The sequence below is a fragment of the Melospiza georgiana genome, chromosome 23, assembly GCF_028018845.1.
Source record: "Melospiza georgiana isolate bMelGeo1 chromosome 23, bMelGeo1.pri, whole genome shotgun sequence".
Lineage (NCBI taxonomy): Eukaryota > Metazoa > Chordata > Aves > Passeriformes > Passerellidae > Melospiza > Melospiza georgiana.
This window is the reverse complement of record NC_080452.1, coordinates 10,357,120-10,381,764: the sequence shown is the minus strand read 5'-3', so window position 1 is coordinate 10,381,764 and position 24,645 is coordinate 10,357,120. Positions and strand designations below refer to the sequence as shown.

At 57.5% G+C, this 24,645-nt stretch overlaps 2 protein-coding genes across 2 annotated transcripts; both read left to right on the top strand.

Moving 5' to 3' along the window:
* Positions 1 to 5,724: 5,724 nt before the first annotated feature.
* PPM1J (protein phosphatase, Mg2+/Mn2+ dependent 1J) lies at positions 5,725 to 14,680 on the top strand. The gene is made up of 10 exons (XM_058039669.1): positions 5,725 to 5,984; positions 7,239 to 7,365; positions 7,808 to 8,131; positions 8,546 to 8,658; positions 10,214 to 10,298; positions 11,923 to 12,041; positions 12,209 to 12,272; positions 12,440 to 12,547; positions 12,701 to 12,852; positions 13,100 to 14,680. Exons 1-10 carry the CDS (start codon positions 5,725 to 5,727, stop codon positions 13,245 to 13,247), a joined length of 1,500 nt encoding a protein of 499 aa, XP_057895652.1. The 3' UTR covers positions 13,248 to 14,680.
* Positions 14,681 to 16,024: 1,344 nt separating this feature from the next.
* On the top strand, positions 16,025 to 24,267 carry RHOC (ras homolog family member C). Its single transcript, XM_058039670.1, has 6 exons — positions 16,025 to 16,093; positions 17,480 to 17,744; positions 22,437 to 22,594; positions 22,845 to 22,965; positions 23,256 to 23,386; positions 23,526 to 24,267. Exons 2-6 carry the CDS (start codon positions 17,723 to 17,725, stop codon positions 23,697 to 23,699), a joined length of 606 nt encoding a protein of 201 aa, XP_057895653.1. The 5' UTR covers positions 16,025 to 16,093; positions 17,480 to 17,722; the 3' UTR covers positions 23,700 to 24,267.
* Positions 24,268 to 24,645: the final 378 nt, after the last annotated feature.

The following is a 24,645-nucleotide window of genomic DNA, read 5'->3' as shown; positions in this document are numbered from 1 at the left end:
CCGCCTGCTGCTGCTGCTGCCGCTGCCCGGGGACCGGCCCGCGATCCCGGGCTGGCACCGGCACCGGCACCGGCACCGGCACCGGCTGCGCACCGAGCCGCTCGCCGCCGCCCCCGCCCGCCAGGGCGCTGCCCCGCCCCGGTCAGCCCCGGCGCCCGTCAAGGCTGTCAGGGAGGAGGAACAGCAGAGAGAATTAACGGGAAAAATTATTTACACACACAACCCCTTTCCATCTCCCCCCAAAAAACAAAGCGGGGGGTGATGGCCCCCGTGAGTTCCGAGGGATAGGGAACGGTCCAGGGATGGACAGATGGAGAGACAGACAGCCTGATAACTGGCCCTGGCATTCTCCTTCTCAAAAGATGAGCCTGGTCAGAGCTAATTTACCCAAAAACTAATTTTCCCTGCCAAAAAAGGTGTGATGGATCCGCGAGCACAGATGGGTGCTAGATGGTGTGGGGATAGACAGACAGACAGATGGACTCACTCCTGCAGCCCTCTTCTCCTCAAAATGTGAGCCTGTCTTTGGTGTCAAACCACCAGAACTCAGCTTTCCTGGAACTGAAATAGCATCACCAGCCTGGATCGGGCTCTGCAGGAGACTGTCCCTGACACAGGGGATTCCAACACCGGGGACCACAACACCAGCCTGGGCCAGTTCTTTCCCCAGGGCAGCTAGATGTTTGTCCAGAAACTCTCTCCTGGTGCTCCCAGGGCACAGCTTGCATGGCTCCTCCCGCAACAGGCGGCAACAGGCTTTAAAGCACCAACAAACAGCAAGGGCAAAGGTTGAATTTTCACAGTTGCTGCCAAGAGTTAGACCTGCAACCTCAGCACAGCTGAGATGAGAGGCTGAAGTTCCAGGCACTCATTTTTGTTGCTTTGCTCAAAGCTATTTGCACATCGATGAAAGCCTTTGGTGTCTGAAGACAGCTCACTGCTTACACCTGGACCTTCCACCCCACACTCAGCTGGAAGCGTGGAGTCATTTCCAAGGCCAAGCTGAGTCAGAGGTGCGCAGCAGCTCTTCAGACAACTCACACGTGGGCAGTTTGCAAATCCCCCAGCCATTTGCCTTCCATGGGATCCCAAAGCCTCTGTGCATGCCCCCTGCCTTGGCCAGAAGCCAGCCCTTGGAAAGGGCACTGCGGCGCGTCCCTGCCCAGTGCCCCGTGGGCACCACTGGCAGCTCCTCAGGGCACCAGACAGAGGGCAAGGCAGAGGTCCTGAGGGGACCCACCAGCTCCTGGGGCACCCACGACCCCCAAAGTGCACACAGGTATCCAGGGAGAGTACCCCAGCCCCTGACAAGATTAGGTTACTTTGCTATTTTGCCCTAGGAAACTGAGTTCCTTTTCCCCCTTTATAGAGTCAAAATTGCCATATGTTAAATTCCAATTAGTTAGACTTGGTTACTCAAAAGAAAAAGGAAAAGCTCTACAAGATTAACCTGAACACCAGTAATAAGATATTAAGGAAATACAAGCATCTCATTCTTCAGATCAGAGGGTTTTAATAATAATGACAACAATCAATATGAAACTAAATTAAATCTGCTGTTTATATTCATCAGGTAATTTGACTGAGAGCCTGCCAATGCAGGTCTCTGGTGCTGCGATAAGTAAATACAAACACACTACTTTCAGATCACAAAGTTTTAGTGGAACAATCAAGAGCAAATTAAATCAGAGCTATTTTCCACACCAGCCAAATTCCAATTAAATTAGGCCAGATTATTTAATAAGGAAGTGTAAAAAACTCTAGCTCTTTATTGATGTATGATACAGAAATATAAACTTGTTGCTTTCCAGATCACAGCATTTAAATGCAGTGGAGGAATTAAGACTTCAGTAAAACTGGTTTAATTTAAATTCAGCTGGAAGTGAACATAGAAATTCCTTCTCATCATCATCCTGACTTCTTATTGAGTGTCCAGCAGCACTGGATGAGAGCACCCAAGTTTCCAGTATCCATAACAAGCCAAGTTTGGAAAGGAACGGCCCAAGAAAACCCTAGCAACACTTCCTGAGGTATCCTTAGTGATAAATCCTGCTCCCATGTAAGAAATTTGTCCCATGCCTGGAATCCTTCTGTACCTTCCAGGTGAGCAACCAGCATTATTTCTTTTTCAGGATGAAAACACATGGATTGGGGCTTGGGCTACAAGAAGGGTTAGGGGCAAATGGTCATGCAAAGGCAGATGCACGTGTTAGAAGACTTCTAATGCTCAGTGCAATCACCTTATCTGCAGTTGATAATAGGCAGAAGGGTAGAAATTATTTTATTAAAGCTGGAAAAAGCAGAACTCCTGACATTTTATTCCTGGGGAAGATTTATCACACCCTGTTTTCAGTGGATCACTGAATTATGATCTTAATTCAGTTTAAGTTTATTTATTTCCTTCATCTGATGAGGCCCCAGTGCCTCCAGGCTGTCTCAGCACTGAGTACCAGCATCTGAGGATTTTGTTCCCTTTTTAAAAGGTTTTGCTGACAACAGGGGATTTCAGTGCAGATTCCCAGCCTGCCAAAACAGCAATCCAGGCATAGGATCTCTGGGCACTGCTGCAAAAGCAGGGAGAGGTCCTGCTCCCTGCATCCTCTGGAATGTGGGTCTGAGCATCCAAATTAAAAAGTAAGTTCCCCAAAGGCTCCGTAAATTCCAGTGAGTGTTACTGTAATACATTTATTCTTTGTCTTCTGTATTTCTACTGTCAGGTAATATTAAATGAGACCAGGAGGCTCCTGAAGACTTTGAGAGCAGAATTGTGAATGAAGATCCCTTGAGAGATATGAAAATTGTATGGAAGATTTTGAAGCTGCAGAGGGGGAAAAGCCAAGAGACCCAAGGAGGTTAATGTGCCCCCTTCCCCCCTCCCCTTTGCAGCAGGGAAAGGGTAAAACCCTCTGAGAATCTGCACCAAATCCAGGTCATCTGCTCTGCAAAACAATGATGTGCTCACCTGCAGAGAGGTCACAGAGATACCCAGAGCAGCAATGCTCCAAAGGCTTCTCTGCACTCCAGCAGAAACAGACAGGGAATAAAGATGTGTGCTTGCAATCAAATTATCCCTTCAAAGGAATAACAATAAATGCTGAACTTCCCAATTACAGGGGACATACAAACCTTGGAAACCATTAAGAACCACTTCTTCTGTTGATGAATTATCCAGAGTGCACAGAGCTATTTGCTGAGCTTCACTGTACTATGCTAATTATAAATTAATATATTACTCATTACACAGTAAGGCTCTACAGTCAACTAATGCAGTGCTGCAAAGAACCTGTTTTAAAACATCTTCTGGTACTTTTATGATCTAGATGTTTAATTTACCTCTGTTCTGGCTTAAATGCAACCAGCATGTCATTCTTTCATGAAGAAATATCTCTAGCTCCATCCTACCTCCTCTGGGGCTCAGCAGCATAGATGAAAGAGGAAACTTAGAAAGGCTTTTTTGATGCTAAGCAGTTACATGAGAAATTAACTAAAATAGCATAATTTAAGACCAATTCCCGTGTTACTGATTTTTAAATCACTGTGTATCATGGCAGCATGCTGGAGTGCTCCACCTGAAGCTGTGTCCAGGGAAGGTGAGGACCTGACCATGCTCAGGGGTAGCTTTGGGTGAGATGGGGAGACAGAAAAGCATGAACATCCCAGGCAGGACCCCCAGAGGGATGGGGAGAGCGAAGGGCAGAGCTGCTGGCACCTGAAGTGGCTGTTTATTGGCATTAGTCTGACTCAGTCTACAACATCTGCATCCCCAGGCCTTGTGCCAGGCAACCTTGTGAAGAGGAACATCAGCCTGCAGATAAGGAGAAAACTTTACATGGATCTGTCTGGCAGGATGAATAGGGGGAAATGGAGCCCTCTTTCTTGGAAAACAGTCTTTAACATGGCATTGTTTCAGGGAGCATTCCTGCAGCAACGTGTTTATTTGTCAGACCGTTCTTTCCATGCTGTGCTCAACATAAAAGAAACAACAAATACCGAGCAGGGTCACAGAAGTCAGTCTGGAAACTGCCAATTCATTCTTTCCAAGGAAAGCATCCTGGTGACTCAGCAGTACGGGGCAGATTGGCAGTCCCACAGCGGGGAGACACATTCCCTGGAGAATCCAGTGATTTTCAGCCTTAATAACACGGTGATTTTGCACTCAGAATATCTAAGAGCACCCCACGCATGACCAGCAGCTGGACAGGGATGCTGTGAGGGGAAGGCATCAGGAGCTGAGGAGAGGAGCCATGAATGCTGGAGAGGAGCTAGAGGGGTGTTGGCCTCAGGGTGGAAGGGTTGGTTTGGAAGGCACTGTAAAGATCCTGAAGGGTCCTTAACCCCCCCAGAAGGGACCTTAAAGATAACCTAGTTCCAACCCCCACTGTGGGCAGGGATGCTGCCCACTAGACCAGTACCCACTGAAGGGTACTGAAAGAGCTATAAAGTGTACTGAAGACCTTAAATCTTGGGATTAGAAGGTGGAAATGCAGGTACCACTGAGTCACTTCTGTACTGTGATCCTAATAATCTGGTACAGTTTGAAGATCTCTGGTAGAAGATGACTAAAGCCTGGAGGGCTTCTCAGTGCTGCTTCTGTTTGTAACTTACAATGCAAAAGCCCCGTGCTGACAGGAATCAGTGGTTCCTCTGTGAAACTGAGGCACTGGGGCACACGAATTTTAAGAAACAGCCTCAATTTTCCTTTACAGTAGGCAAGCATTTTTTTTAATCTTTTTTTTTTTTTTTTTTTTTTTTTTTTTTTTGCTGTCAGAGAAGGCAGGCAGGTGCTAAGGTCAGGCTGTGCGAGCGATGGTGTTTAAGCTGGCGACTCTTCCCCTCCCAGCCAGGGAGGGTGCGTTGTTCTGCATCAGCTAAATCCGCATCCTGCTCACGCTGGAGCGCAGCATCCTGGGTGAAAGGGAGGGAGAGGTTCAGCTCTCCGCGCTCTCACGGCGCGTCCCTGCTGCTCCGCAGGCTCGGGTTATTAATAGCCCGGGACGGCCGCGCGTGGGCTGAGGAGCGCGACAGGGGGGACAGAGCGCCTGCCGCTGGACGGCAATGCTGTCCCGGAATAGGTGGCTCTGCTGGAATCTCGGGACGATCCAGTTAGGAAACTCACCTGTGGGCAGAACGCGTGGCCATGGCCAGCCCGTCCCCGCGCAGCCCCACCTCCAGCCGGGAAAAGACTTTCCCGGAGCATTTCCTGGCCGGGATGGCTCGTGTCCCCGGGGCTCCCGGCTGGGTGCCGGTCCCTCGCCGGGAGAGCTCGACCTCCACCTCCACCGGGCTGCGGGATAACGGCGGGGAGTTCATTACCCTGGAGGGCTCGTTCCCTGCCGGGCTGCGGGATAACGGCGGGGTTCATTACCCGGGAGGGCTCGTTCTCCACCGGGCTGCGGGATAACGGCGGGGTTCATTACCCGGGAGGGCTCGTTCTCCACCGGGCTGCGGGATAACGGCGGGGTTCATTACCCGGGAGGGCTCGTTCCCCGCCGGCTGCGAGAGATGCGCGTACCCGCTGCGGCTGAGCTGCCGCGCCTGCTTCCCCCCCCCCCGTGCCGCTGCGGGGGGGAGGCGGGGCGGGGCGGCGGGCTCGGCTCCGCTCGGCCCGGCCCGGCTCGACTCGGCTCCGCTCTGCCCGGCTCGGGGCCCGGCTCGGCTCGGCTCGGCTCGGCTCCGCTCGGCCCGGCTCGGGGCCCGGCTCGGCTCGGCTCGGCCCGGCGCGGGATGCTGCTGCGGGTGCGCGCTGCCGTGGCGCAGCTGGCGGCGGGGCTGGGCGCGGGGCCGGGCGCGCAGCCCCCCGCAGAAGGCCGGGGCGGCGGGGCCGGGGCCGGGCGCGGATCGCCGCCGCCAGCCGCGTTCTGCCGGCCGGCCTTCCTGCAGCTGACTCCCGAGGAGCTGCGCCGCGCCGACGACCACACGGGGCGGGCGGTGCAGAGCCCCCGCGACGGGCGCCGGCGGCTGCCCTGGAGCACGGGATACGCAGAGTGAGCGGGGCCGGGAGCGGCGTGCGCGGCCCGGGAGGGCGGGAGGGATGGCACCGCTCGGCACGGAAGCTCGGGCGCGAAAGTGGGTCGCGGCGGGCGGTGAGCTGCGGCTGTCCCGCTTCAGCAGCGGCAGCAGCGAGGAGCGGGCGCTGGGGGTGCCCGTGATGGGAGCGCGTCCGCCCGGAGCCGCGCTCTCACCGATCCCCGAGGGGTTTGGGTTCTTCTGCCCGTTTTGTTTTCTGCTCTTTCTGCACAACACCCGCTGTCACCGATGGGTACCGAGGGCGAGGAAGCTGCGGCGCCTCTGGCAGGACTCGTGGGGAGCAGGGAGCTGGGGATTTCTTGGGAGTGAGACTCCTTGAGACTTCCCCTTCAAGGACCTGACTGTCTTCTTCTTTCACCTGTCTGTCACTTCTTTCACTCACTGAAAACTGCGAGTTTTAGCCCTAACTGAGGGGGAAGGTCAGACTTTGAAGGCTTTTGCTGCTTATTGCTGTCAGCCCACTCCCGCAATTCCATCCTCAAGCTGATCTTCCCGAAATCCTAGAGAGCTTTATGGGATATTGATTTTCCCTTGGAGATAGTGGGGTAGGAGCACCCAGAGTGAAAAAGTCTCTTTATTGGTGTCCCAAGAGTTCTTTCTGCAAACCACTTGGGAAGTCTCCTGAAGAAAAACCACCCTGCTGTGTTTACATCTTCTTCCTGTGAGCAGGTTCTGCAATCTAGACCTGAAATCTGCTGTGTCAACTCAGGCTGGGAAAAGTCACTGTGAATCTTTTTGCAAAAGTTCTGCTGGTTTCATCACCATCACCTTCTCCCGTCCTTCCCTGAGCCCCCTGCTCCCCCTAAGAGGTGATGGGACATGGGCGAGGCTGTGATTCTCTCTGTGTGTCCCAGGGGTGTATATCTGAGGCTGGTACGGGCTTTGAGGCAGTTATTCTGCCTGGGGCAGTCCAGGGACCTTCAGCAAACCCAGTTTGTTTCTGGTCACCTCACCTGGTAGGTGTGTGGACAACTGCTCCCCCTGGACCCAGCTGTGGGTGGGACTCAGTGCTGCTCCTGGCCCCAGGTCAGCCCACACACCTGGTCTGAGACACCTGGGACAGGACAGGAGCACCTGTGCAGGGCATCCCTGCATCTCTGGGGGCACGGGGACATGAGTGGAGGGTTGGGGGTAAGAGGTGCTGGGGGATGGCATTTGCTGGAGCAGGATGTGAAAGAAAGGGTCTTTACACCTTTTTTTCCTCCTGGCAGGGTGATAAACGCAGGGAAGAGCCAGCACAATGAGGACCAGGCGTGCTGTGAGGTGGTGTTTGTGGAGCAGAGGCCCAGCCCGAGGGGCTGCCTGTCGGCCAGGGAAGGCAGCAGGGAGCTGGATGGGGTGAGAGCCTGGTGCTTCACAAGCAGGGCCGCGACAGGGAAGGTGCCCAGCAGCAGGGCATGAGATGGGGCACGTGGCCATGCGTGCACACTGGGGGTTCCCTTGGTTCGTGGCCCTTCTCCTCCCATGCTCCATCCCCGTGTGGCTTCACCAGGGCTGGCCCAGGCAGAGCCGTGGCCCCCGTGCCCTGGTGGGCTGCAGAGGTGGCTGCTGTGCTGGCACCGTGCTGCCTCCGAGGCACAAGGCATCTGATGCAGGGCTGGGCTCCAGCCAGGGCTCAGCTGTGTCCAGGCGCCCTTGGTCAGCTGCCCACACTGCTCCTGCCTGCACTGAGACCCGTGAGACTCGTGTCACTGTCCTCAGCTGGTGGCCAGCTGCTCTCAATTCCCCGCGCCATCTGCTTCCTTGCAGGCTCATTTAGCTTTCCCTCCTCTCCCTGCAGGGCAGGAAAGGTTTTTATTTCCACTACTGGGCATTGTTTGATGGCCATGCAGGCAGCGGTGCTGCTGTCATGGCATCCGAGAGGCTCCACCTGCACATCTGTGAGCAGCTCCGGGAGCTCGTGGAGATCCTGCAGGACCCCTCCCCACCTCCCATCTGCCTCCCACACGACACACAGACTGGTTCTGCAGACCCAAACCAGATGTCCAATGCAGAGGACCGTGGGGAGGTCCCCAATGATGCTGTGCCACGGTTTCACCTGGAGAAAGCAGTGTCCCATGAGAGCCTGGTGATCGGTGCCATTGAGAATGCCTTCAAGCACATGGTGAGGATCCTCTGCCTGTGGGATCATCCAGAGCACCCCCTGAGAGCCCCTCTTTGCTGTCTTGTCTGCATCAGCTTGATCCCACTGGTAAAAGGCAGCTCTGGGGACTGCAGGGAGGGCTCCAAGCACGGTGGCCTCAGAGAGGGCTCTGTGCTGCTCTGCATTTTGAGCTTTCGGAATGCAGAGGCTTTGGGCTCTGTGGTGCAGAAGGCTCCCCTACACTTTGTCCCAGGAGGCCCAGCTGCTCCCTTCCTGTCTTGCTGTTCCCTGCCCCAGTAAAGCCACATCCCTGGCTGCCCCACAAGCCCCACAAGCCCTGCAGCCGCTCCGTGGCAGTGTGGCGAAAGGTGCCCTGGCTGGAACTGTGGTATCAGGTGCTCTCTGGGGCTGCCCCTACCCTGTCTGTCTCCCCAGGACGAGCAGATCGAGCGGGAGCGGGCGTCCCAGCACCTGCCCGGGGGCTGCTGTGCCCTGGCTGCCATCTACCTCATGGGCAAGTTCTACGTGGCCAACGCTGGTGACAGCAGGTACAGCCCCGCAGGGCAGCCCCCAGCTCTGCCCAGGAGGGTGGGGTGGTGCTGGAGGGATGCTGGTGAGGAACACCCAGCTCCATCCCTGTCCAGGGGAGGGTGGAGGTGGCAGAACTGGGCAGGGTCATCCCCTGGCTGCTCCATGCCCCGGGGACAATGTGATCTCTGTGCTTGCCAAGTACACAGACAGGGCTGTAGAATTGCCTCCCAAAATCTGGGATGTGCTCCCTTCTTTCCTAACAACATCTTCTCTGCTACCCAGATGGCTCTGGGCACCCTGGCCCCGGCTGCTGGCACTGGCCTGGGCTGCAGCTTGGAGAGTGAAAATTGCACTCAGCAAAGCTTTCAAAAATGTGCAAGAAGTCATTTTAGAGTACACTTCATACCAATGACCTGTTTCAGGAGCAGGACGCAAATCTGTGTGCAGTGGGAGCTTGGAGCCCAAGCACTTTAATTGCTGTGTGTGTTTCCAGGGAGGGCTACTCTAACTGCCCCTGAGTGTGCCCACAGCCCCAAGCAATGGCAAAAGGTCCACCTGACACTAAAGGTGACACTGCAGGTGAAACTGGTTTGAACTGTCCTGTATTTATCATTGGATCAGAGAATGGTTTGGGTAGGAAAGGACCTTAAAGCTCATCTTGTTGCACCCGCTGCCATTTCAGACACCTCCCACTAGAGCAGCTTGTCCCAAGCCCTGTCTGACCTGGCCTTGAACGTTTCCAAGAATGGGGCAGCTACAGTTGCTCTGGGTATTTACTGCAGGTTACCTTGTCCTCAGCAATGCCAGCCCAGCAAATACAGGCTCTGGTCAATTTTCTGAGGCTGGATGTGCTTCCAGCTCTGGGACAGAGCAGGAGGAGAGCCTTCGTTCTGGGTGCAGGTCCCGCCCCGTGGCAGCAGCAGCCAGGCACCAGCCATGCAGGATGTCAGCATGCACAGGGTGCTGAGGCTGTGGCTGTGCCTCTGGGGAGCAGCCTGTGCTGCCTTCCCAGGCGTCAGACACGGCCAGAGCTGAGCCCAGCCCGGCCCTGCAGCGTTGCAGGAGATCACAGCCACCAGATCAGTGTTGGGGATCCTTGGGCCTACCATGACATCCAGAAACATCTCATAATCAGACATTTATGTTTTCTTGAGACATCAAACTGTAAGAGCAGACCCAGCAGCAAGTGGCAGTGCTGGTGTGGGGTGGGCACGTGTACCTCTCCTGCTGCAGGCAATTTCTGCCCCTGCTGCATGCAGCTCCCCTCTGAAGGCAGCCTTCGTGCTGCTCCTTTTCTAACCATATTCTGTCCTTGGATTTGGTCTGCTTCATTCCCCTCTGCCCCATGTTTCTCTCCCATTTCCCTTTCCTCCCTGCACAGGAGGCAGAGATGCCATGCCCTGCCCAGGGACAGCAGTGAATCCAGGAAGCAGCCCCCACCTCAGGCTGGGAAAGGGGGGCAGCAGAGGGGAAGGGGTTGCACCATCCTGGGAATCAGCCCTGGAGAGCCAGGCTCAGCTCCTCAGCCAAGTCTCCTTCTGTCTAATCTCATCCTTCCATGTTTCATTGCAGGGCCATTATCATCCGTAATGGGGAAATCATTCCAATGTCCAGGGAGTTTACTCCAGAGACAGAGAGGCAGAGGCTGCAGTTTTTAGTAAGAAGGACCTTTCTTCTAACCTCATTCCTGCTGAAACACCTCCTGGCCTCTGCGCAGTCCCCTGTGCTGCCTGCTGGACTGCTGCCATGGTGGGGTCTGCACCCGAGGGCAGCCCCATGGCAGGACCTGCTGCTGGCACTTGTCCATCCCAGGCTGCTTCCTGGGACGGGAAGAGGCCCTGGGATGCAGGGAGCTGGCATGGGGGCATCTTGTGGCTGGCAGAGCCCTGGTTTGCTGTGTCAGAGGAGCTGCAGTGCTCCTGCCCAGTCCTACTTTCTTCCCTGGCTGCTCCCTGGAGAGTCACAGCTGATGTGTGCCAAGGTTTCTGTCCTTGGCCCTGAAAGCTCCCCGTCCCTCTCCTGGATGAACCCCCTGGTGCCATCCAGGGAGACTCTTTAAGGTTATAAAGACCTCTCTGAGGACAGCACAGGGGAGGAGCAGTTTGTGTTGGAGAAGGTCTCGCTGGATGAAATTTCCTGGCTTGCAATGTACTTGGAAAAACACTGAGGCGTTTTTTCTGGAATCTATTTTTGAATGACCGAGAGGAGGGAACTGCTGTGATCAGAATCCTCCCCAGCTGGCTGGAGGGGCAGGGCACAGCCTGGGGACAGGCACAGGCTGCCCTGCCACGTGATGCTGAGGCTGCAGTCAGGGCTCCCCCAGAGCGGGCTGGGGGTCTCCATGCCTCTGCCCCCACCCCCTGCCATCCCATCTTCCCAAGGGATCTCCTCTTCTCGTCCTGCTTTTCTTTCCCCTTCAGCATTTTCCAGCACTCCCTGCTCCATGAGGGCTTGGGGCTGCCCTGGGCAGGGCTCTGTGCTGCTGCTTGTCCCTTGTCACAGTCACAGCTGGGACTCTGTTTCAGAAAAGACCCATCACTCTTTTCCTGGGGTGAGTGCCATGCCCTGCACTGACCCTGGGATCCTGGGAGCTTTGCAGCTATGACTCCTTCTGGGCAAATTCCAGCTTCTCCTGGAATTTGCTGGGGCTTGATTGTTTGATCCCCTTTGGAGGCCATTCTTTCCCCAAACTCTCTGTGCAAAAGCTTCACCCTCTTGCTGAGTGCTGGCATGGCTGTCCTCAGCTCCAGTTTCCCCTCTGGCTTAGCACAGGTGGGTGGTTTGAAGCTGCTTTACCAGCACCTATTCAAGTGGCTCCAGAGCAGCTGAGGTTATCCCACCATGGGATGTTGTAGCCAAAGTCCCAGAGGATGGTGGATCCTGCTCTGGGCAGGGCTGGATCCGCAGATCTGCTCTGGGCAGGGCTGGATCTGCAGATCCACTCTGGGCAGGGCTGGATCCGCAGATCTGCTCTGGGCAGGGCTGGATCCACAGCTCCTGATCTGGGCAGGGCTGGATCCACAGATCTGATCTGGGCAGGGCTGGATCCACAGCTCCTGATCTGAGCAGGGCTGGATCCACAGATCTGATCTGGGCAGGGCTGGATCCACAGATCTGATCTGGGCAGGGCTGGATCCGCAGATCCACTCTGGGCAGGGCTGGATCCACAGCTCCTGATCTGCTCTGGGCAGGGCTGGATCCACAGATCTGATCTGGGCAGGGCTGGATCCACAGCTCCTGCTCTCCCAGCCCTGTGGCTGAGCCAACACTCCTTCCTGCAGGCACTGCTGAGGCCCGAGCTGCTGGGGAAGGAGTTCACCCACCTGGAGTTCCCCCGCAGGATCCAGCCCAAGGAGCTGGGGAAGAAGATGCTCTACAGGGACCAGAACATGAATGGCTGGTAACCCCCAAGTGGCACTGGGGTCCTGCTGGGGTGGCTGCTCATCTCTGGCATCCCATCCCATGGGCAGGGGGCTCTGCTACACTGGGCACCCAGGTGCCAGGTGGTCAGAGGAGGTGCTGGAAGCTTCACCTGCTGACACCTCATCTCTGGCTTATTTTAACCAGGGCTTACAAAAAGATAGAAGAGGATGACCTGAAGTTTCCACTTATCTTTGGGGAAGGCAAAAAGGTAAAGTACTGTGGCAGAAGCTTGGCAGGGGTTGTTTGCTGCCTGCTCTCACTGTTTTGGGGGATTTCAGCCCATTTTTGGTAGTGCTGTCATCATCAATTCTTCACTGGGAATGTAACTGGAAATAAAGCTGCCTAAAGTTCTCTTTTGATTCCACCCTTCTGCAGGCTCGGATGATGGCCACGATTGGGGTCACAAGAGGCCTGGGAGACCACGACCTCAAGGTGTTCAGCTCCAACATCCACATCAAGCCTTTCCTGTCCTGCTTCCCAGAGGTAAGCCTGGCTGCCAGCAGTTTCCCACCTGGGGGCCCCTGCAATGGCCAGAGCCCCATGGCAGGCCCAGATCCACGAGATCTGGCCCAGGGCAGCAGGAGCCCCCTCCGCCCCTCTGCCTCTCACCCTCGTGCCTTGCCCTGTCCCTGCCAGGTCAGGGTTTATGACCTCACGCAGTACGAGCACTGCCCTGACGATGTCCTGGTGCTGGGCACCGACGGGCTCTGGGACGTCACCAACGACGAGGAGGTGGCTGCTGTGGTGATGGAGGTGCTGACCAGCTATGAGCCCAACGACCCGTGCAGGTGAGCTGCAGGTGGGCAGGGGGCCGGGCACGCCGTGCACTCCACCACCTCCCCTTGGCCTGGGTCCTCGGAGCAGTGCTGTGGCCACGCATCCCTCTGGGCTCCACGGAGTGCACTGCTCCCCTGGATGTGCATATCTGAGCCTGCATCTCTCCATGGCACCCCTTCCTGCAGCTCTGGCTTGTCCCTCTTTGCCAGGATGCTGCGTCAGGGGTCAGTGCTGAGCCGTGCTCTGCTGTGCCTCCAGGTACACCATGGTGGCCCAGGAGCTGGTGGTGCGCTCACGGGGGGTGCTGAAGGAACGTGGCTGGCGCCTGGCCAACGACAAGCTGGGCTCTGGTGATGACATCTCTGTTTTTGTGATCCCCCTGGGTGGCCCCGGCAACTACACGTGATGCTGAGTGAGCCTGGGGCAGCTCACCTTGCCTGCATGGAGACACCCTGCAGTGGGACACTGAGGCTGCCTCAGGGCCACAGCTCCTCTGAGCGCTTGTTTTTGAGCCAGCTGCAAGAAGAGCAAGAAACCTGGAGCCTTAGTCTGTGTTCCTGTCCAGAGCATCCCCCTCCATGTGCTTGCATCCCAGTCCCAGGTGGAGAGGCCTTGGATAGAGTGTGAACACTGGGGTTGAGGGGTGTTTTTATTGCTGCTACTTTCTCAATGCTGTGAAAAGCCTGAAGGCTCCTTGGCTCCTCAGCATGTCCTTTGCCTCTTGCCATGGCTGTGCTGGCTGCAGCCCTGTGTGAGAGCCATGGGGCTGCTGGGGCACTCATACCTGCTGCAGTCACCCCCTGTCTCCTGCCCTGGGATGCTCTGGCCAGTGACACTGAAGCTGCTGCTGCAGGTGGGAGCTGGGGCTCAGGTGGGATGTGACTGGGAGTAAAGGCAGCTGGGCAGTGCTAAGCCTGGCACAAGTCCAGTTGTGGCCCCACAATGGCCATCCCAGCCTTGTATTCCCAATTTTCAGCCCCTCACACCTTCACTCTGTTGTGGACTTTGCCTCAGTATCCAGACAGGGAGACTGGAGCAGGGACCAAGCTGTGCTGTGCACTCAGAGCCCTGAGCAGGGATAAGCAATTGCACCAGCACTGGCTGTGCCACAGGTTCTACCCCATCCTCTCTTGGCTTGGGTCACTGCGGTGCCTCTGGAGCCAATTATTTATTACCTGCAGAGCTGAGCTGGAAAATGTCTGAATCCTTTCGTGGTGTGGGGAGCCTATGAATGTATGTGTATATTTTGGAGTGGTTCTGAGTTAGCAGCCTCACACAGAGCAGCCCTATTCAGGTGAGCTTAACAGCTTAACTGCACTGGATCTGCTTAGCCCTGGGCTGGGAACCCACAGTAAAAGCAGCTTGGTGTGACCAGGGCAGGGAAAGACAGCTCCCATGTCTTCCTTAATGGTTTCAGAACTGGTGCAGAGGGGAGCTGAGCAGTTGATGTCTGCACCGGATTTTTGCATCACACACGTCTCTAACCTGGAGCATCCATTTCCCAGACCTCTGCAGAGTCCTGAACTGTGAGAGATTGTCCCATCCTGGCCCTGTGGGGATGGGGAGAGCTGGGCCATGGTCCCTTGCTTGGGAAAGGCTCCGTGGCACCATCCTGTCACTGGGTGCAGCCAGCTCTTGTCAAGTGTCACCTCTAGTGAATGTTGTTTGTGTCCTGTAACCAGCGAGATGTAAATAAACTGGGTGCACACAACGGAAAGAGAAAGTTACACACGAGATGTGTTGTTGATGGGGACCTGTTGGCACCCATGCTGCAGGGAGTGGTGCTGGGGCCGGGAGCCTGTCCTTGTGTAGCACTGTGTGTTTAAATAAAGATTTTGCCACTCACAGTCCTACTTCAAAGTCTTTCTTTGCAGAGCTTCTGCAAAGACGACTTACCGAAAAGCCAATTAGCTCTGATTAATGTATGTAGGCAGGCAAACAGGCAGAGCCATGTGCGCGCTGTCCATCTGCCCCTGGCGCTGCTCAGAGCCCGTGCAGCGTCCATCCCGCGGGCGGCGGGAGGCACTGGTGCGCTGCCAGTGTCAGCACAGGGGACCCGGAGCCCGGGCTCTGCTGGGAGGCAGCAGGATGGCCAGTCCTGCGGGAACAGGAGCACCGCACGCGGAATGGGAGGGAGAAAAGGCCGATGGCTGTCCTGGCTGCGGGGCAGGCAGTGGGGCAGGCCCAGGAATGTCACTGTCCCTCCCCGGGAGTTCGAGCAGCAGCTGCTTCTGCCCCGAGGGCGGGCTGCCTGCCGGAAACATCCCCACGTCCCTCCGACGGGCACCCCTGATGCTCTTGATGCTCCCTTCACACTGCTTGCCCAGCCCTGCTCCCCCGGCACATTCCTCTTCATGCTGGTGGCTGAGAACTGGCTCTGCTTTTCCAGGTCACTGCCCGGCTGTTGGATAAGACTGGGAGGCAGTGGCTGCTGCATTTAAAGCTTCCTCTGTGGTTCCCTTTTTTACTAAGGAAACATTTCCTTTGGAACCAACTCCTGGCCTGGGGCTTGATAAATAAAGAAAAATAGTCTGCAAGCCCTTAAAATAGCAGCGGTTTATGAGCCTGGGTCTGGGCCAGGCTCCTGGGGCTGCCTTTCCCTGGCGGAGGGACGGGAGCCGTGCCCTGCAGCTGGATGTCGGGGGCAGCAGCCGCCTGGGGTCCCGCGGTGGGCACGGGGAGCCGGGGCACACCGGGGTCACCCTCGTGCGGGCACAGCCGGGCACAGCCGCGCTCTGCCGGTGCCCCGGGAGGGGACCCTGGGCACAAGGCGTGTCCCTCGCCACCTGTGTCTGTCGCGGTGGGCAGCGGGCTCTGCTGCCGGCCTCACCTGGCACGGGGGTCGAGGGCAGCAGCTCAGCCCCTCCGGCAGCTGGGGCCGCCCCCTCCCCGCTCGGCCTGGGCAACCCGAACCGGTAAAACGCGCTCGGGGCGGGGGGAACACCGGCGGGATCCGGGTTCCGGAGCCGGGCAGGGGCAGTACTGGAAAGGGCTCGGCTCGGCTCGGCTCAGCACCGCACGGCTCGGCACGGCCCATCACGGCACGGCCCCGCTCGGCTCGGCACAGCCCATCACGGCACGGCCCATCACGGCACGGCCCATCACGGCACGGCACAGCCCATCAAGGGACGGGACGGCCCCGCTCGGCTCGGCACGGCCCCGCTCCGCCCTCGGCGGGCGGCCCCGGCCGGGGCGGTGCCCGGAGCCGCGCGGGGCCGGAGCCGGAGCGGGACGGGGCAGCGGCGGAGAGAGGTGCGGGTCTGGGGGAGCCGAGCGGGGAGGGGGACGCTGGTGCCGTGGGGGTGCTGGTAAGGAGTGGGGCCGGAGCGGGGTCTGGCGGAACGGAGGTCTGGGTTACCGCTTGTGATGGGGTCTGGGTTACTGGCGGAGTCTGCAGAAACAGGGCTTTGTGCTGACCGGCGGGCTTGGGGGAGCTGGGATCAGGGTGTACTCGTGGGGTTTGGAGGGATTGAGATCTGGGGTTACCGGTGGGATGCGGGGTTACCGATTCTGGTGAGGTGTGGGCTCAGAGGTGGGCCCGGCAGGGCGCTGGGTGGGGTCGGCGGGAGAGGGTGGGGTGGGTGTGCCCAGGGTGGGGCGGGGGTCCCTGGGTGTGGCGAGGGATGGGTCAGCTGTGCCTCAGTGCGGGTGCGTTGTCATTCCTTGAGGGTGGCCTTGGGCTGCGGGTCCCAACTTGCAGTTGTCTCCCAGGCTGTGTCTGACCTGGGGTGAGAACCTGGGGGCTGCTGCCCCATCCCACATCCGTCCCCACAACCCCACTCCAGCAGTGTCCCCATGTACAGCCTTGCCCATGCAGTGCCCATTCTGTGTTTTCTTCAGAAAGAGGGAAAAAAGTTCCCTTTCCTTACTGCTGAGCTCATTCTTAAACATTTATATTAGGGGGGTTTGTGGGGAGGGGAAATAATTGTGTAATGTCTTAGGAGCAGGGGAGCATTCCAAAAGCATGACTGCGTGGCCTTTTCCAGTGCTAGCAGTCTGGCAGCCAAGCCTCTCAGTGGCCGCCAGCCTCCCTAAACCCAGCCCAGCCTCTCACAGCCCCGGGAGAGCAGAACGGGATCCCTGGGTTGCATCTGCATGAGGGGCTGGGACCCAAACCCAGGCCAGGAGAGTGGGACTGGATCCCTGTGTGATGCCTGGGCTGCATCTGCATGAGGGGCTGGGACCCAAACCCAGGCCAGGAGAGTGGGACTGGATCCCTGTGTGATGCCTGGGCTGCATCTGCATGAGGGGCTGGGACCCAAACCCAGGCCAGGAGAGTGGGACTGGATCCCTGTGTGATGCCTGGGCTGCATCCTCCTGGGGCAGTGGCAGCAGGGGCCTGGCTGAGCCCCCCAGGCTGACATCCCTGGGAAAGGGCTCCAGGGGAAGCTGGAGACTGGAGCTGGACGATTGCCTGGCTCTGTGTCATGGGGACCAGTTGCATTTTGTCTCTATTTTGCCAAGTGCTTTTGGTGTCCAAACAGTTTCAGTTTATGTCCAGCTCCTGCTCCTCCTCAGCTCAGGTAGAGACTGCATAGGAGTTTGTGGATTTTCCCTTGCATCCTGATTCCTGACAGCTACAGCTTCTCTGGGTAAATGTATAAGTGGAAAATAAGCCAAGTCCCTGTCTTCCAACAGGTTCTCAGGAGCGTTTACCCAGGCTCAGCTCCCACCTTGCCGTTTGCACGGGAGAGGTGCGCTGACATGAAAAGAAGGAGTTGTGTTAGCAAATGCTGATCGGCGCTGGGGCAGGCAGGCGTTGCCCAAGCACAGGCATCTGCTGAGATTGTGCCGTGTCATTTGGAGCTTTCAGCAAGACACTCGGCTCCCGTGAGGCTGGGAAGGCTGTTGCTGCTGCAGGAGGTAAAATAAGAACATGGCATGATGTCCTTTGGAAAAGGAGGTAAGGGCAGGCAGCTTTTTTCTCAGTGTTCAAACACTTGCGGTTTGAGCTTTGTTTAGGCTTTCAAATTCTGCTGTTCCAAGTTCCTTTCCCTGTTTTGCTTGTGGATGTTTTTTGTGGGATTTAGCAATGAAAACGAGCCAGCCTGGTCACTCTGCTCCGGGTCTGGGTCTGGGCAGTTGCCCTTTGCCACTGGAGTGTGTGTTAAGCCCAGCCTGCCTGGCTGTGCCCAAAGAATATGTCCAAAAAAATGGGTGAGGTCTAAACTTGAGCGCTGGGCTGAGCTCCTATTTTGACAATCACTTGTTTGGATATAGCAGGTCTATATCTGCAGCAGGTCTATATCCAGTAGCCCACACTCTGCCCTGCCCATTGCACTTCTCCTTAGCATCTCTGTTTGCTTCCAGCCCCTTTTGGAAATTTTTTCTGCCTTTCAACCTTAATGATTGCATGATTCTGTAGTAAGAGTCCCTCTGGTGCTTGCAGCAGTGGCCTGTACTACCTTGGCCATGGCTTAGGTGTCTCAGCAAATGAAATTCCCCACAGTGGGCATTCCTGTGGGGCTTTAATTTGGAAGTTTACTTGTTTTATCATTGTACCAGTGAGTCCAAGCTGCTAAAAGCATTTCTGCAGTGGAGCTGCCCCGCAGCCCTGGGGGTATCCTGTGGGTGTCCCTGCCAAGGGGCTGCTCCCAGCACAGCTCTCTCCCCCCAGCCCTGCCCAGAATTCAGAGCTGTGCCTCTGGCCAGGGCTGTGATCCCTGGTGTGACCGGTCTGGCCAGGGCGGGGCCCTCAGCACTGCTTGGCAATTTCTGCTTTAGAACAAAACCCCTCTGTTACCTCTAGGAAGTCGAGTCTGGCCCAGGAGGTTCACTGAAAGATTTCTGTCCCTGGTAGGAGCCCTTCAAAGCATTTACATCTTTCTCTGCTGTTCCTGGGTCCCCTTAGCAGACACTGGGTGATGGACACATCCTGCTGCCAGAGGAATCCCCTATATCCTGCTCAGCAGGAACTGCACATTTTGAGGCACAAAGCTGGGAGAGACCAGCAACACAAGGGCTGCCCTGCAGCCTGGCTGATTTTATGGTGATGCCTTTGGAGCAGTGGCTTGGAAAGCAGAGCAGAGCACTCTGGGGTCGTGTTGCAGCTTTTTGGCGAGCTGAAGGAGATGCCTGCTCAGGATTTGGCTGGTGCTGGCAGTGGTGGCACAGATTAAACCCAGTGCTGTCCCTGTGGGGGCCCAGCCTGGCTGCACAGCAGGCGCAGGGATGGGCGCGGGAGCCCTGTGGGCTCGGCAGTGGGAAATGCTGGCACACAGCTGCTGCTCCCTTTTGTTTTCTCCATGGATGAGCAGGAGGCATCTCCAGCGGGGCCCTGCGGGTGCTGCTCACACCCAGGAGCTGCCAGTGTGGGTTGCCAGCGTGGTTGGGCAGTGCTGGCTGTGTTTTGGGGGGCTTGGCTCCCCCCTGCCTTGCTGCCCACGCTGGGGGATCAGCCCTGCACAGGGGGGCCTTGCTGTGTCAGGCTGAGCTTCTCATCCACCAGCGCTCCCAAGTCCTTCCTCTCAGGGCTACTCCCACTTAATTCTTCTGCATTTGTACTTGGGATTGTCCTGTTTGTCTTCATGAAGTTGTCTTCATGTTTTCCACTCTTTTTATCTGCTCCTAATCTGGCAACAGTGCAAACAGAGTCCTCACCCCAGGGTCTAGCCTCATCCTGCTGACCAGCAGGAGCATCCCTTGGCAAAGAAGATCATCTCTCCTGGAACAGAGAGCTGCTGGCATCTGGTACTGGTGCTGTGCCAGCTGCTGGCTGCAGGGCAGGACTGGGGCACCCAGCCGACCCCTCAGGCTCACAGCCCTTCAGCCTCCTTGCCCTGCTCGCCTCTGCACACCAGCTCTGCATTAGTAATGGGCTATTTCTGGATGGCTCTCCTGAGTAATGGAATGAATTGTGCTGAGATTTTGGGTGGGGACAGCCTCTGCCCTCTGAGTCACCACTGGGCACCGCGCCGGGTCAGGGCTGGAGCCGTGGGAAGGAGCCCTGGGCGGGGGACAGTGCTCAGCCTGGGCAGGAGCAGGGCCACCCCCGGGCAGCGCGGGGGCAGGAGCAGGGGCAGCTCTGGGGCAGGAGCAGGACGACCCCAGGGCAGCCCTGGGGCAGGAGCAGGGCAGCACGGGGACAGGAGCAGGGCCACCCCAGGGCAGCCCTGGGGCAGGAGCAGGGCAGCACGGGGACAGGAGCAGGGCCACCCCAGGGCAGCCCTGGGGCAGGAGCAGGGCCCCTCTGGCTGGCTTTGGTTCCAGCCCAGTGCCTGCAGACTGGGCACGGACACATCCTGGTGTCCATCTGCCTGTTTGTGTCCTTGGGCATCTCCTGCTCCTCACGCTGCAGATGCTGCCAGCTGCCTGTGCTGTGGGTTAGATACTGGCACGGCCCAAACTGCCTTTCCTCTGGGAGATAGGGAGTCACAAAGCAGTATATCATGTTTTGCTGTGGGCAAAGAAGCTTTGTGTCCAAGTAAACAGGCTTTTTTCTCCCTGAGCTCTCTGTTTTCTGTGCTGTGGACATGCTGCTGGAGAGAGGACAAGCCTTTGGTCAGACAAGAAGGATGGTTTGCAACAAGGGTTGGACTTGCACATCTTTGGGCCTTTATGATTCTGTGGGACTGTGGGTTTGCCTGGCCCAGCTGGGCAGGCTGGAGCAGCAGGGCATGAGGAATAGGGACAGGAGCTGTTCCCCCGCTATTCTCAGCACTTGACTCCCTAAAAGTGCCCCTGGTTCCTAAAAGGGACCCTTTTTTTCTCTGACTTCAGTGTTGCACAAATGGGCTCACCTTCCTGTAGACATGCTGCTCCACTGGGATGTGTGCCTGACACCAAAGATCCCAGCTGAGGAATGTCCCATCTCCCGGATGCAGCCCTTGATTCTCACTCTTCTCACCTTATTAGCAGCTCCAGAGCACTCAGCAGCCATGACCCATTCCTGCCTCAGCTTGTGAGCCAAAATGCTTGGAACCTACAAAGATCCATGGCTACAGCAGGGTCTGGTCTGGGATGGGTGAAAACTCTCTCTCTTTTGCCCGAACCATTGGGCAGTGTGAGCTGTGAAACTGGGGTGGTTCCCCGGGTTTGTGTGACAGGGGTGACCTGCCAGGCACACGGATGAGACAGGCAGGTCTGCAGCCTGCCTTTGGAATGCCAGGCAGCCCTTCAGGCTCATTTCCTAATCCTTTCCTTGCAGCTAATTGTGATGCAGCCAGAGTCCTGCTTTACCCTTTTCCTCCCTCTTCTGTTGGCACGGGGTGAGGCTGGGATCCCTGGGCCAGGGACAGATTCCTGGCCTTTGGTAAGGCTCAGTGTGAGAGCCCTGCTTGAAGGCTTGTGATGTTCTGGCCTTCCCAAGGTGATGCTGGCGTGATCCAGCCCGATCCACTCCCAGGGCTTGCAGCTCAATGCCTCAGCATTGCTGTGTGTGTGTCCTTCCCACGGGCTCCCAGCATGAGTGGCTCCTTCCCACCCTGCTGCCTGGGCAGAGGGTTTGGAGAGGGACAGGGCTGAGGGGGAAAGCATGGAACATCCCTGCCTTCAGGAGAGGGTTCTTGGCCACCTGTAACTTCCCCAGGGCAGTGTGAATTTTCAGGGGTTAAACCCTGACATGTCAGCCTGTGTCATTCCCAGGATCTCTGCAGGGACAGGGAGCTGGTGATGTGCTGAAGGCGTGTGAGGAGTAGGACAGGCTCTTTGGACTGGGAATCTGGGGATGGAAAAGAGGTTTTGGTCACAAGGTTGGGAGGGATGTGATCCCACTATGGCTGATTTTCTCATGGCTTGTTCAGATGCTGTGCCAGGCATTTTGTGGCATTGTCCTGGCTGGTTCTCAGGCTCAGCTGTAAACCCCTTTTGAAAGTGAGGGATGCAAAGGCATAGTTTTCCTTGCAGAACTGCGTCCTTTTCCCGTGGGGCACAAAGCTGCCTGCTTTGTGTGGGGTTTCAGCTCTGTTTGCTGAGTGGTGACTGGCAGCCTCTCCCCTTGCCAGTGCCAGTTCAGCTCTCTTGGTTCCATGGCAAAAGCTCCTTTTTCAGACAGGCTGGGACAGGGCCAGCCTGTGCTGGGTGCCAGGCACACAGGTCCTGCTTGCCCAGACCTCCAGGAGCTTGGCTTGGTGTGTTCCAGCTGCTGAAAAGGTTATTTAAGGTCTGGTGAGCATGCTGGGGTGAAACCCGAAGCACAGTTTCTGCCCTGAAGAATTTATAATTTAAAATAAACCCAGCATGTGCATGGAACTCTGAGATTGTCTAAAATCCTGGTTGCCTGGGTGGTGGCACAGCAAACCCAGGGAGGGTTGGATGTCTGGGGAAGGCAGAGTGGTTTGTCACCTCCCGCAAGTCCCTGTGTGCAGCCACCAGCACTGAGCACAGCAGGGGTGGCTCTGCCACAGCAGCAGTGCTGGGTGTGGATGGTTCCAGTCAGGCCAGTTCTGGTGGTGCCCATGAGTGGAGTGTGTGGAGCTGGAGGGGTGTCTGGCAGAGCGCTGGGACCCTCTGTCCTGTCAGTCACTGTCACTCACAGCGGGATGTGCCCAGGTGCTTGTGCCTGTATCTCCCAGGCTGTTGTGCGCAGGAGTTTGGGGGCCAGGAGCACGAAGTGCCCGTGCTGCTCTGTCCTGCTCACCTGCTCGTGTCCCCACAGCGATGGCAGCCATCAGGAAGAAGCTGGTGATCGTGGGAGATGGTGCCTGCGGGAAGACGTGTCTGCTGATCGTGTTCAGCAAAGACCAGTTCCCCGAGGTCTACGTGCCCACAGTGTTTGAGAACTACATTGCTGACATAGAGGTGGATGGCAAGCAGGTAAGGGCCATTGCCATTCCTGTCCCCTGGCTCCGTGTACCCTGCTGGCAGTGCCACTGCCCAGTGCTGCTGCTGGGGTTGCTCTGTGTGCTCGGATGCACCTGCAGCCCACAGAGGAGCCCATGGCTCCGGCATTTCTGGTCACCCTGAGCCTGGCCCAGCTTGAGGAAGAGCACAGCTCTACCTGAGGAAGATAAATCTGTGACTCGTGACCTGCAGAGCCCCTGAGCCATGCCCTTGTCCCCTGCAGGTTGAGCTGGCCCTGTGGGACACGGCAGGACAGGAGGACTATGACAGGCTGCGGCCCCTCTCGTACCCGGACACGGACGTCATCCTCATGTGCTTCTCCATCGACAGCCCCGATAGCCTCGGTATGGACGGGGGGTCCCACGGGATTTGGTGCTGCTACTGAACCCCCTGGGGCCTGGGAAGTGCCCAAGCTGCCCCTCGAGGATGCCAGAGCCTTCCCTTCATCCCCCGGCCTTGTGTGCACTGCAGGGAAATGCTGGCAGCCTGCAGACTGGGCAGAGGTGGCGGGAGAGGGGGTTCTGTGGGGCGAGCTCTCCCTGCTCCAACGGGAAAAGCTTGGGGCTGGTTTCTGTGAGGAGGCTGTGGGGCAGCAGCCCCTCCGCTCATAGGATTCCACGTCTGCCTGTTGTAGAGAACATCCCTGAGAAGTGGACGCCGGAGGTGAAGCACTTCTGCCCCAACGTGCCCATCATCCTGGTGGGGAACAAGAAGGACCTGCGCAACGACGAGCACACGCGGCGGGAGCTGGCCAAGATGAAGCAGGTGGGGACAGCCCCGGGTCCCCCAGCCAGCAAACCACTTCTGCCCACACCAGATCGTGGCTGGAAGGGCTGCACGCCCCAAGGGCAGTCGCTGTTGTGTTCTGGCAGTGTTTCCAAACCCTGTTTTTACTGCTTCCTAGGAGCCGGTGAAGCCAGAGGAGGGAAGGGACATGGCCAACAGGATCAACGCCTTTGGCTACCTCGAGTGCTCGGCCAAGACGAAGGAGGGGGTGCGGGAGGTGTTTGAGATGGCCACCCGAGCTGGGCTGCAGGTGCGCAAGAACAAGAAGCGCCGAGGCTGCCCGCTGCTGTGAGCAGCCCTGCGGGCAGCAGCACTGCCTGCCCTGCCCGGGGCACTGCTGGCACCCAGCCCCAGCCGCACCTCGTGGTGCCACCACCTGCCCCGCACCCTTCGCACCAGAGTGCCACCCACGCTCACAGGGGTCCCCGTGACACTCCGGGGCCATGAGGGGCCAGTGCCTTCAGCACCTGCTGCTGTCTGCGGGCCGGTGCTCGTGTTGCTCCCCGTGTTGCCCTGTTCTGTACTGAGCTCCCTGGTTTTGCCCTTCCCGCGGGCATTGCTGGGGGGTTCCCTCTTCCCCAGCTCTGGCAGGTGCCACAGGAGCAGGAGGTGCCGGTCACAGCTCACGTGTGGGGTGTGCTGTGCTGCTCTGCTGGGCGTGCAGGCAGCACACAGCCGTGTCACAGACCTGCCCGGGCAGTTTCAGCCCTGTCTGCGCAGAGCTGGGCCCAGCTGCTGCCAGCAGCTCAGCTCTCCTCCTGGGACTGTGCCCAGCTCTGCCGGCACCGCCGCCTCCGAGTCTGCCTCGGCCGCGGGCTTGGCAGCACTAAACCAACTGCATAATTGGGAGAATAAATGCAAACTGGTATTTTAGTAATTGCAACTTGGCTTGTGTGGCGTTCTTGTGGCTCTCCTTTGTGCCTCTCAGTGCTCCAGGCTCCTGCCCAGGCTCAGGGCCGTGTGCTGCCTGGCCCCAGCCCCTGTTGCTTTAGCTGCTGGTGGAGGATCAGGGCTCACTGCCCCGTACTTGCAAAAGAGCCAGGAAGCATTTTACATGGGAAGGGCCAGGCAGGAGCTTCCCAGCTGTACCCAGTCCCTGGGTGATGGGCACTGCCATCACTGCTGGAGCCATCCTTCCTCTGGAGCAGCTCAGGGCAGGGCTGCAGTGAGCCTGATGCTGCTCTGAAGCCCTGTCTGTGTAAGCAAGGCCCACCTAGGACTCAGCAGTACACTGCTTT

Bases quoted from the DNA above. Each gene is read 5' to 3' on its own strand.
- PPM1J (XM_058039669.1), top strand. From the start codon at position 5,725: ATGCTGCTGCGGGTGCGCGCTGCCGTGGCGCAGCTGGCGGCGGGGCTG. The intron at 5,985-7,238 runs GTGAGCGGGGCC...TCCTCCTGGCAG, and splicing joins TGGAGCACGGGATACGCAGA to GGTGATAAACGCAGGGAAGA. The intron at 10,299-11,922 runs GTAAGAAGGACC...TCCTTCCTGCAG, and splicing joins GGCAGAGGCTGCAGTTTTTA to GCACTGCTGAGGCCCGAGCT.
- RHOC (XM_058039670.1), top strand. From the start codon at position 17,723: ATGATGTCCTTTGGAAAAGGAG. The intron at 22,966-23,255 runs GTATGGACGGGG...TGCCTGTTGTAG, and splicing joins CGACAGCCCCGATAGCCTCG to AGAACATCCCTGAGAAGTGG. The intron at 23,387-23,525 runs GTGGGGACAGCC...ACTGCTTCCTAG, and splicing joins AGCTGGCCAAGATGAAGCAG to GAGCCGGTGAAGCCAGAGGA.